This window comes from Micropterus dolomieu, linkage group LG19 (genome assembly GCF_021292245.1).
Source record: "Micropterus dolomieu isolate WLL.071019.BEF.003 ecotype Adirondacks linkage group LG19, ASM2129224v1, whole genome shotgun sequence".
Classification (NCBI taxonomy): domain Eukaryota; kingdom Metazoa; phylum Chordata; class Actinopteri; order Centrarchiformes; family Centrarchidae; genus Micropterus; species Micropterus dolomieu.
In genome coordinates, this window is record NC_060168.1 from 35,022,417 (window position 1) to 35,035,117 (window position 12,701).

At 41.5% G+C, this 12,701-nt stretch overlaps 2 protein-coding genes across 4 annotated transcripts in view; one reads left to right on the forward strand and one right to left on the reverse strand.

Annotated features, from left to right (window-relative positions):
- slc30a7 (solute carrier family 30 member 7) overlaps nucleotides 1–1,238 on the forward strand; it is a 14,148-nt gene extending 12,910 nt beyond the window's left edge. For all 3 annotated transcript variants that reach the window (XM_046030509.1, XM_046030511.1, XM_046030510.1), the window contains one exon: nucleotides 744–1,238. In XM_046030509.1, coding sequence (XP_045886465.1) covers nucleotides 744–791 — 48 coding nt within the window. In that variant the 3' untranslated portion in view covers nucleotides 792–1,238. The remainder of the gene's footprint in view (nucleotides 1–743) is intronic.
- Nucleotides 1,239–1,240: 2 nt separating this feature from the next.
- The window catches only part of dph5 (diphthamide biosynthesis 5), a 13,047-nt gene continuing 1,586 nt past the window's right edge, over nucleotides 1,241–12,701 (reverse strand). The window contains exons 2-7 of the mRNA XM_046030018.1: nucleotides 11,950–12,074; nucleotides 7,530–7,638; nucleotides 6,680–6,800; nucleotides 3,874–3,913; nucleotides 2,404–2,507; nucleotides 1,241–1,583 (exon numbers count right to left, since the gene is read on the reverse strand). Coding sequence (XP_045885974.1) covers nucleotides 1,351–1,583; nucleotides 2,404–2,507; nucleotides 3,874–3,913; nucleotides 6,680–6,800; nucleotides 7,530–7,638; nucleotides 11,950–12,074 — 732 coding nt within the window. The 3' untranslated portion in view covers nucleotides 1,241–1,350. The remainder of the gene's footprint in view (nucleotides 1,584–2,403; nucleotides 2,508–3,873; nucleotides 3,914–6,679; nucleotides 6,801–7,529; nucleotides 7,639–11,949; nucleotides 12,075–12,701) is intronic.

Consider the following 12,701-nt stretch of genomic DNA (forward strand, 5'->3'; position numbering starts at 1 on the left):
CACTAGTTACTGCCACTACTAACACTAGTTACTGCCACTACTAACACTAGTTACTGCCACTAGTTACTGCCACTACTAACAGCCACTACTAACACTAGTTACTGCCACTAGTTACTGCCACTACTAACAGCCACTACTAACACTAGTTACTGCCACTAGTTACTGCCACTACTAACAGCCACTACTAACTGCCACTACTAACACTAGTTACTGCCACTAGTTACTGCCACTACTAACACTAGTTACTGCCACTAGTTACTGCCACTACTAACACTAGTTACTGCCACTAGTTACTGCCACTACTAACACTAGTTACTAACACTAGTTACTGCCACTACTAACACTAGTTACTAACACTAGTTACTGCCACTACTAACACTAGTTACTAACACTAGTTACTGCCACTAACTAGTGTAGTAACTGTAGTAACTGCCGCTACTAACACTAGTACTAACACTAGTTACTGCCACTAACTAGTGTAGTAACTGTAGTAACTGCCGCTACTAACACTAGTACTAACACTAGTTACTGCCGCTACTAACAGTGTGGCAGTAACTAGTGTAGTAACTGTAGTAACTGCCGCTACTAACACTAGTTACTGCCGCTACTAACAGTGTGGCAGTAACTAGTGTAGTAACTGTAGTAACTGCCGCTACTAACACTAGTTACTGCCACTACTAACACTAGTTAGTAGTTACTGCCGCTTCTAACACTACCTACCTGATGTCTCAATGTCTCTGCAGGCCGGAGTTCGACAGCTCTACGTTCAGATTGAAAAGGCTTCCATGTAGAAGCTCCTCCTCCTCTGAACACCTGGGACCAATCACCTGCAGGCGACCTCTGAGGGTCAGACTGAGATCAGGGGCTGGGCAGTTAAGAACTTGACTGATCTCCCATGATGCTCCAGCCCAATGCATCCAGGATGAACTCAGACATTTTTTTTTTTTAAATAACCTTACCTGTCCGGTTGGCGGGCACTGTGACCCCGCCCTCCTCCTTCTGGCTGTACTTTGTAGACTGGAAAAAAGCATTCTGGGTAAGTGCCTTCATCATCAGAGACTATCTGAGCCCGCTTCCTGTCCAGATGCCCCCTCCCCCCCGTGACATCACTGCTGCCAACTGATTGGTCCGTGTGATGTTACTGTGTTTTTAACGTGCCAAACCATGTGACCAAATCATATGACAAGTCAGTGGGTTTCAGTTTTTTTCAACTGTAATAAATAATTTTGTTTCTCTGAGCTGATTATTGATCCGTCTTTATTGATGACATCACATGGACAGTTTCCCCGAATTCATTATGTATACATATGTTGCTGTACTGCTACCTGCCGTTAGAGTTCAGGTAAGGTCTTATGAGCAGTAGGTGGAGCTGTCAACCATACGCAGCTGTTCCAGCGCGTTTGGTTCTGCATGCACTCGCAGCATGTCCACCTCCAGCGGGTGGAGTCGACCTGTGACGACCAGCGAATGGAGCGGGCCGCCGAGATCACATGACACCAGCTGCCGTAACGTTGCTGTGCGGATCATCTGGTTGTCTGCGCCGAGCCGGGCCACGCCTACGCACACCGTGTCCTCAGTCACACCTGCAGGGGGCAACAAGGCTGGTCTGAGAACAGCTGATTGGCTCTTTATGGCAGGATGGGAGGGGCCTGTCACCACTAGCAGCCAATCAGAAACATGGGCTTCAAGTCTGACTGCATAGCAACCAGGGGTTGAAATTAACTTTCGGCTCTCCTGCCAGTAGGACTGCTAGATGAAAAAATCCACCGGCCAAAATAATAACTTGCCTTTTTATATCACGTAAACATTTGTTTCAGTTCTTTTAATTGAGATAAGGTCTTCTGTCGAATACAAACTTAAAGACAATGCCAGATTGAAATTTGTAGCAAAATTTATTTATTGCTATTAAATGTACTTAAGACATAACAGTAAATTGTTTTATAAACTTACAAGATGCTTATTATTCAGCTTAAGCCTCCTCATTAATTAATTTTTATGTTCTGCTTCAGCCTCATTTTTGACTTTCCTTCACAGTTACAGAGCTGTACGTTACGGTGGTAGCTAGCTAGCTAAATGCTAAAAAACAGACCTGCGCTTGGCGGGTGTTAATTTCCAGCCCTGATAGCAACAGTTTTAGTTTTAGTACATCACTGCGTTAAATATTAGCACAGGGTTGTTTAGCATGCTAACAAACAGTAGCATAATCATGCTAACAGCAGGCTAAACATCCTTAAACTCTGTTCACTTCCTGCGTTTCATTTGGTGGGACACAGATGTCTACGTCGCCAAAGCAAACGTGAAATAAATGCGTCTCCTCAACGTATTTATTTCATGTGACTTTGGTGGGCGGGGCTTCAGTTATAAAAAGTCTGTTGAGCCAATCAGAGGAGAGCTTTCACTCACCTAGCTCCGCCCCCTCCCCCCTCCTCCTCTGGATGATCTGGATAAGCTGATCCGCAGCCTGACTGACGGTCATGAAGCGAGGCGGCTCGTAGATCTTCCTTCCTCTGAAATCAAGAAGAAACATCTCAAGAACTCTCAGGGAATTTCTGTGGGGTTTTTTTAATTTATATTTTCTTATAAATAAGTAACTTCCTTTATGCTAAAAATACTCTTTCTGCCTTTATTCAGTATTCAGTCCTTCCAGGTGACACTACCAATATTATGAGTCTGGACTGACATGGAGGGAAGCTGCAACCTGGTTGGTCGGCAGAGGAAAAGAACCACAATGCAGGAATACTAATTTCAAAATATATCAACTTTATCCTTAAATTAATTCACAGACAATATTTTCTGACTTTTTTCTGCACCTTTTACAATTTAAGTCAAACTTTTGTCTTTCTGGTCAATTTTGTAATTTTTCAAGTTTTTCTACAAATTACTTTTTTTGTGTCACATTTAACGACTTCTCTCAAATTATAAAATTTGTATTCAGAATACGACAAACTGATTAATTTAATTAGGACGTTTTTACAGCTTTCCCCTCATGAAATATGACAAATTGCTCAGTGTTGAGTTTTGGCATGACTGATTGTAATATCGAGGGCTTTCTAATGTTTCTAATGTTTTTTAATGGGACTTAGGGTCAGAAGAAGAAATGTAAAATTTTTCAAGTTCAATAGTAGTTTTGTTTTCCAAAATATTTTGATATAGTTTTTCCATTTTTATTTTTTCTATTTATATATTTGTAGAATTTTTTTAGATACTTTTATATTTGTTTTTATATATATATATATATATAGTATATTTTTAAATGTTTATATTTTTTCCATTTATAATGTTAGATTTGTACATTTTATTTTTTATACTTATATTTCTTTAAGACCTTAATTAGCGAAGTGAGCAACTGTAACAACTATCTCCTCCTGGATCAATAAAGTATTTCTGATTAATAATTTATCTGCACAGTTTTTTTAAAAAGTGAAAACCCCGTAACGTTTGACAGAAACACAAAAGCACTTAAACTGATTCTGTGAGGCTGGAGATCAATGTGGCGATGGACTCGTGATCTCACCGCAGGAACTTGGACCAACGCGTCCTGTTGGCTGAGCAGAGGCATTAAAGTAAGATCCTGTTTTTAGAAATGTCTGTGAGATTTAATATTAAAGCTTGACAGTCCTTCCGCTAACGTGGCCATCAGCCAATCAGAGCTAAGGATGTGGGGTCAAATGGACCGGGAGGAGGAGCTGCCTGTCAAACTGAACTCGGGGCTCTGAGACTCGTGTTTCTGTTGGCTCATCCTGCCGCCACCGCACGCGCTCACTGAGGTTCACCTCAGACCGCCACAAGCACGTTCAGAAAATAACAGCTGGATGACATCAGCAGGACCTCAGATGAGACCCAGAGGAGCCCAGAGGAGGTTCTGGTTCTTACCTCATCATGTTCTCGATGCTCTGCTCTTTGACTTTGATGTCTGTCAATAAAAACAGAAGAAAAAACTTTACTGACGTTCAGACGGATCAAAGAGACACTTTTACTATTTAAATATATATTAATTATATTAATAAAGTATATCTTAGTGTGTGTGTGTGTGTGCACTTTCACTTGTAGTATATATTTAGTATTTGTAGTCGTAGTATTGTGGACTAAATCCAGAGTGTTGGAGGATCCTGGAGGAAATCTTTTCTGCATCAAAACACAGATTTGTTTTAAATGTAAAGTGCGTTACAAATAAAATGTATTATTATTATTATCATCATCAAGTGATTCAGCTGCATCCAACGATCAGAGATTCATCTGACGGAGAAGAGTCCAGGGCCCGTATTTATATATTATATATATATATATATATATTTATCAAGCTTCTCAAAGGGCCATTTTAGTCTTAAGTGCTGAGAATTCATGAAATTTACTCTGACTTTTAAACTTGAGAATAAAAGCAAGTTATCAAATTTCTCAAAGCTGAGAATCCCTCTGACGCTCCCAGTTATTTAAGAAGCTCCAGAGGTGTCTCAGGTGGTCAGGAGCTGCCAGCAGGGCTGTGATGGCGCTGTGGAGACGGAGACGTGCATCTTTCAGAAGAGGAAGAATGTTTCTGAATTATATGACACGCAGTTAATCAGACGGGGTCGGACAGCGTAGGCATAATCCTTGTCAGTGAGTTGGTGAGGGACGCCATCTCATCACTGACTTTACTCAGTCAAGCGTTTTCAGTTCAACTGAAGGTGGAGATGGCGCTTCGTGTATTCGCCACAGGACAAACGCAGCCGTGCTGGTGATTTTGGCCGTCACAACCATCAATAAGCCGAATAGTCATGGAAACGATTACAGCCTTTACAGCTCCACACTGTCACGCCCCCCCGTAATCAGACAGAACAGCCGGCAATACAGGAGCAGAAGGCGCTCATATGAAGATAAACTTTATCTTTCAGTTGTTAATGTGTAGGCCTAGATCCTAATGTATCATCTTAAAATTCTTTCTGGTTAAACGTGTGTTGAATATAAACTTGAATATAAATTTCTCCATTCAGCGTGAATTTATCTGACAATCTTCTTGAAGAAGGAAATCTCTTCAGTGATTGTGAATCAGCTCTCAGACTGACACTGAAGATTTATTCCTGCACTTCACTCAAATTAGGACTGAGATGCTCGATAACTAACTTAAGCTTTGAGCCAAGAATTGTTTTACTCTGAGACGAGACGGCTGCTGATGGACGACGTGTTTTTATTTCCTGTAATGAATATTAAGAAGCAGCTGAGACGCACACACACGGCTCATTACACCAGCAGGTCCCCCCCAGGACTGTTGGCTTAGGGGGTGGGGGGGTCCCTGGGGGGTCTGTGTGTGTTGGGTTGGGGGTGGAGGGTGATTGATGGTGGTCTGCTCTGATTAAACAGACGCTATTGGTGCTCCAGGAAAAACTGCTCGACCCTGAACGCACCGTCCAGCTGCTGCATCCAAGTTCTGATCCAGTGACGAAGGTGAAACACGACTTCAATAAACCTTTCAACAAGACAAATGACCAATAGGAATCCTTTTGACCGCGTTTGTATCCAAATTAATGGTCGAGTTACAGAGAGAGCGAAGTCCAATAAATTCATTTTGATGAGTTCTTAATGTTCATGTGGATTTTTTCTTCCATTCAGAGCGCTAAGAACTTTATACAAGTGTTTATCAGAGCCTCCTCTGAATGACCGTTTCTCATATGGTGCAATGCTTTTACCAGTTTCCAAGTGAAACTACAGATTTTGCAGGTAAAGCTCCCGCTGACCCGGTCCTCCACAGTGAATGTAAGATCTTTCACAAAGCCTATATGATGCAGTACACATGCTGAACAACAGACTGCGACCTGATTCCCATTCGAAACAGCTTGCACACATTTAAAACGAGGAAACCGCAGCTTATAACGGGTAAAAAACTTGATGAAGGAGCTTCAGTGTGGTGCGTTCAAGCGCTGTCACGTAAATAACAAACCCAAATATCATTTCAACAGTTTTATCCCAACGTGTGTGTGTGTGTGTGTGTGTGTTTGTGTCATAGGCCTGTGAAGAGACGTTTAGCTTGCAAGAAAATACAATATGCGATATCAAGTTCACAAGAATGAGACGGAAAGATCGTTAAACAATGTTTTAAAGAAATCCTCAATGCTGAGATATATTAGCGCAGGGGGGGGGGTTCTGGGGGGAATAATTAATTTCCCACATTCCTGTAAAAGTTTCTGACCAATTTATGCTGGAAATGTTTTTATTTATGTAAAAGGAAACAAAATGCAGGCAGCAAGTGACATCAGTATAAGAGAATCTAAGTGAGAGCAGCTCTCAGATCTGTTTCTGCTGCAGATCAACTTTTCTCCTGTAACATCGTCCCTGCTGAGGCCTGCTTTAGTCCTCTTTGTCATGTTCAGAGGGAGGAAACTTGGCCAAAAAGTTGTTAAAGTTACGGACTGCTGCTGCACGTTTTGGGGTCATTTTATAATCAGCAGCTTGTTCTTTGAAGCTTAAGATCCTTTTTTGGACGATGCACTTTTGTTTCTTCTATATTTTAATTGCACTGCATGTTTTCTTAATGTGCAAATAAACCTTTCTAAAGGCATTTTCATTTGGTATTCAACTGCAAGCTGTATTTCAGAACGTTTTTTAACAAATTATGCTTTAAAAAAGTGGTGGGGACATGTCCCCAGCGTCCCCAGCGTGTCCCCAGCGTCCCCAGCGTAAATGTGATTGTGTGTGCGTGCCTCACCCAGCAGACAGAGCGTGTGCAGTCCAGCTGTTCGGTTTTTACAGATTTTGTCGTAGAAGCTCTCTGGTCTCCACGTCTCCGTCCAAAACACCAACGACACCGTCTCCCCGAAATTATACAGCTGAGACACACACACAGGTCAGAGGTCATGACTCTGTGGTCGGCGCGTGTATAAAGAGGAAATTAAAGAACAAAGCTGTTTCCTGTTATCAGCTGCTGAACAGCCAATCTGAAGCTCTCAGCTGGTCTTTGTTTCATTTCAAATATTTGTTTAATATTTCACATTAATATTTGCCCCCCCCCAGCCCCTCGGGTCATATGCTGAAGGGGCGGGCCTTACGCATAATGTAACAGCCCCACAGACAGCAGGGGCTGACGGGAGTTGACTCCCAGTGGAGGGAACATGGAGCTCATTAACATAGCCCGCCCCTCATTAGCATATTAACGACCTCCCAGTGGAGACACTGCCGCCCGCTCTGTGTGTGTGGGGACAGCTGGGTCCTGCTCCCTGATTGGCTGCTCTGACAGGTCAGTTATTGATGAGGTCACATGAGGAGCTGCAGCAGATGGGACACCCTGAGGGGGGTTTGCCCTGAGCTCCGACTGCCAGGCAGATCCAGTACCTGCCAAACGCTCACAGGTCAGCTGATCTTCACCCAAAACAACATGTAAGAGACATTTTCTGCTTTTTTAAGATGTAAACACGTTAAAATCTGCATTTCATGAACATCAATCTCAACGTGAGGACAGTTCTCCTGATTATTTCAAGTTTAACCCCAAAAAAAGCACAAGATGGCGGCGACACAGCGTGACCACAAGAAGAGAGGGAGGGTGCACAGGTGAGTCGTACCTGCAGACCACAGCAGCCCACTGCGTTCATGATGGAGGCATTGTGGATGACTTTGTACGGTATCCCAGCATTCACTGCTCTCAGGACCAGGTCACTGTGGGTGGTGGCTCTGCAGGGACACACAACAAACCTTCAGACAGCAGCTGGAGAGAAAACATTTAAATCATAAAACGATCCTCGGATTTATATTTTTATGCTGAATCTGTCAGTCGGACAAAACAAAACATCTTCCAACAATTAATTAAAACATAAAACAGAATGAATAAAATAAAAGTTAGTTGCTGCCATTCAATTACACTCATTTAGCCGACGCCACCGAAGCAACCTGCAGCTGCTGTTTATGTCAGAGGTCGCACGCCTCTGAAGCAACGGGGGGTTAAGTGTCTTGCTCAGGGACACACTGGTGGATGTGTCATGTGGAAATCGAACCCACGTCTCCCACATCAAAGACATGTGTCCTTTGATCAGGACATGTCCTTTAACTCCCACATTAAGCAAATTTCAAGGACTGCCTTTTTTCATCTATTGCAAAAATCTGGAAAATCTTGTCTAAAAATTAAGCAGAAAAACTAGTCCACCACCATGTTACTAACACAACTTCTCCCCTTTCTGGTAGTCTTGTGCTTTCTCGTCCCTCTCCTCTCTCCTATCACTTCCTGCAGGTGTTTCTGGCTCTGGAGCTGTGGAGTCTGGATCTGTGGTTGCGGGTCACCTGCTGCCCCCGTGTTCCTGCTCGACACCCTCTGCTGCAACGACTATTGTTGCTAGTCCTATTGTTATTATTGTTATTATAATCATTAACATTACGATTGTTACCATTAACACTACTATAAATATCTGTACCATTTTTCATTTAGTCTATAGCAACATCACCTTTACTGTCTGTACCTCTGTGTGGATATTGTGTAGGCTGCCCAAGACAGCGAGACAGTAACTGTAACGATACAGCAACCACATCTACGACAGCTGTGAGAGGACCTTCAGGAGAACGAGCTGCCCATTGCAAACAGAACAGTGCTGAATGTATGCACAAAGTGTGTCTGAGCAACATGTAGCAGAAATAATCACCAAATCAATGCATTTTAAAATCAGGTGCAATCAGGAGTTTTGATCCATTTGGTCGAGAGCATTTGAAAAGCTGCAGAATCAGAGCTGCACGATTATCATTCTACCTCACGTTAGCGAAGGGCTAACAGGAAGTTAACCAGGTTGGTGTAACTGCAGAACGACGCAGACACCAATACACAAGTATTAAATGCACGGCTCTGCGCGCAGACTCGACGAAGAAAAAGCTCAACAGCAGACCGGCAAAAAATAGCTAACACCAGCTAACACTAGCTAACACTATTTAACATTATCTAACACCAGCTAGCACTAGCTAACACTATTTAACATTATCTAACACCAGCTAGCGCTATAACACTATTTAACATTATCTAACACCAGCTAGCGCTATAACACTATTTAACATTATCTAACACCAGCTGGCGCTATAACACTATTTAACATTATCTAACACCAGCTAGCACTAGCTAACACTATTTAACATTATCTAACACCAGCTAGCACTACTAACACTATTTAACATTATCTAACACCAGCTGGCACTATAACACTATTTAACATTATCTAACACCAGCTAGCGCTATAACACTATTTAACATTATCTAACACCAGCTAACGCTATAACACTATTTAACATTATCTAACACCAGCTAGCGCTATAACACTATTTAACATTATCTAACACCAGCTGGCACTAGCTAACTCTATTTAACATTATCTAACACCAGCTGGCACTAGCTAACACTATTTAACATTATCTAACACCAGCTAGCGCTATAACACTATTTAACATTATCTAACACCAGCTAGCGCTATAACACTATTTAACATTATCTAACACCAGCTAGCACTATAACACTATTTAACATTATCTAACACCAGCAAGCACTAGCTAACTCTATTTAACATTATCTAACACCAGCTGGCACTAGCTAACACTATTTAACATTATCTAACACCAGCTAGCACTAGCTAACACTATTTAACATTATCTAACACCAGCTAGCGCTATAACACTATTTAACATTATCTAACACCAGCTAGCGCTATAACACTATTTAACATTATCTAACACCAGCTAGCACTATAACACTATTTAACATTATCTAACACCAGCAAGCACTAGCTAACTCTATTTAACATTATCTAACACCAGCAAGCACTAGCTAACTCTATTTAACATTATCTAACACCAGCTAGCACTAGCTAACACTATTTAACATTATCTAACACCAGCTAACACTATAACACTATTTAACATTATCTAACACCAGCTAGCACTAGCTAACTCTATTTAACATTATCTAACACCAGCTAGCACTAGCTAACTCTATTTAACATTATCTAACACCAGCTAACACTATAACACTATTTAACATTATCTAACACCAGCTAGCACTAGCTAACTCTATTTAACATTATCTAACACCAGCTAGCGCTATAACACTATTTAACATTATCTAACACCAGCTAGCGCTATAACACTATTTAACATTATCTAACACCAGCTAGCACTATAACACTATTTAACATTATCTAACACCAGCTAGCACTAGCTAACACTATTTAACATTATCTAACACCAGCTGGCACTATAACACTATTTAACATTATCTAACACCAGCTAGCACTAGCTAACACTATTTAACATTATCTAACACCAGCTAACACTATAACACTATTTAACATTATCTAACACCAGCTAGCACTAGCTAACACTAGCTAACACTATTTAACATTATCTAACACCAGCTAGCGCTATAACACTATTTAACATTATCTAACACCAGCTAGCGCTATAACACTATTTAACATTATCTAACACCAGCTAACACTATAACACTATTTAACATTATCTAACACCAGCTAGCACTAGCTAACACTATTTAACATTATCTAACACCAGCTAGCACTATAACACTATTTAACATTATCTAACACCAGCTAGCACTATAACACTATTTAACATTATCTAACACCAGCTAGCACTATAACACTATTTAACATTATCTAACACCAGCTAGCACTATAACACTATTTAACATTATCTAACACCAGCTAGCGCTAGCTAACACCAGCTCCTGTATTGACCAGAATTATCCCTTTGTTTAACAATTTTTTTGACACAATAAACTCACAATCTTTGTATGTATGAAAATGATACAGAGAGGTTTTTCGTTCTCCAACATATCATCTTTGTTCAGACGGATGTTCACCAGACATTCAGACTCGTGTTGTATCTGGGAACTCAATGTGACAAACCTCTGTGGCAAACCTACCTAAACCTGTTTGTGAGCAGCACGTAGTCTCCAGTCTGCCTGGAATCATTCAGCATTTCCACAGAGGTTCAGTTTGTTGTTTCTAGGGCCCAAGCAGGAAACATGCGACAACCTAAAACTGAAGGAATTATTTCTCTTCTGCAAATGAAGCTAATTTTGGCAGTTTAAACATGCTTGAAAACTCACAAAATTTTTCGCTTTGCTAAATGCTAGTCATGCGAAACTGTATATGTCATATGGTTATCGTGCATGAGCGTGAAAAAATGGCTCTCTAGCGCTCCCTATAGAGCAGCCCCTGGGCCATGTTTCACCAAATTGTACAAGATTTTTAAGGCCCATGAATCATATCCAGACCTACAAAAAAGCCTCAGGAAGCCTTACTCTAAACCCAACAGGAGGTCGGCCATTTTGAATTTAATGGTCATTTATTTACACGTTTCGCACTTTAACGAAGTGGTCCTATGGAATTAATCTGACCAACATAAATGTTTTGCTCTGCGATCTAAAAGCATTGATGATGAAAAGTTGTGATATGAGTTTTTTCGTCAGAGGGTGTTGTCTATATTTTATTTCAGTCATCAAAAGCTCACGTTCGGAGTCAAACAGCCCGTCTCTCAGTCCTGTCTGGCTTCCTGTCTCTCAGCTCCGAGCCCATTGGTTCCTGCTGAAGACGTAAATCTTTAAATCTCCTCTCAGAAACAGAAGGAACGTGTTCTCCAGTGATGTTTGCGTTGGAAACAATGAGTGACTCACAGCGAACAGATGCTGAGGTGACACACAAGGTCAAACCAGAGTTAAAAAAAATAAAATCACCATTTTTCATCTTCAGTGGGACAAAAACAGAACCAGCTTCTCTTTTCATGTAAACTGTAGAACCAACATTCACATGAACAAACGTCAACAGAGCTTCAGACCGCAAACTGCTCTGTTATTAACTCAGAGAGGAATCTGGTGGTTTTAGGGAGAAATGTGCAGAAATGAAGCTCTGCGGTCGCATCCATCTCTTCTGCTGACACAGCGGCTCTGTGGGATCAATACAAGCTGCTCAGACCTGATACGTGGACAACTTGACTCACCCGAAAGGGTCGCCCACCACCAGGAACGCCACGTCAGTCACGTCGGCGTCCTTCAGGATCTCATCGGCCCCCTGTTCAACCAGATCTCTGTCGGCCAGGATCAGCTCCTTCCCATAGTACGCCTCCTGAGGACAACACAGACTGTTAAATCAAGTTCAAGTCACGTCCCAAGTCGAGACGGGCAAGTCCCACAGCAAGTCCCAAGTCAAGACAGGCAAGTCCAAGTCCCAAGTCAAGACAGGCAAGTCCAAGTCCCAAATCGAGACAGGCAAGTCCAAGTCCCAAATCGAGACAGGCAAGTCCCAAAACAATCAAAGACATTTCATATATTTAACGAGTTAAAAATGAAACACACTTTATTGAATAAAGCGTTAACCTGTACAGAAAAAAGGCAGTTTCACACAACAAATGTCATAAATTTAGCTGCACGCTCACTACCTTACACTGTTATACCAGCTGTAAGCTCGCTACTTTACACTGTTATACCAGCTGTAAGCTCACTACCTTACACTGTTATACCAGCTGTAAGCTCACTACCTTACACTGTTATACCAGCTGTAAGCTCACTACTTTACACTGTTATACCAGCTGTAAGCTCACTACTTTACACTGTTATACCAGCTGTAAGCTCACTACTTTACACTGTTATACCAGCTGTACGCTCACTACTTTACACTGTTATACAAGCTGTAAGCTCACTACTTTACACTGTTATACCAGCTGTACGCTCACTACTTTACACTGTTATACCA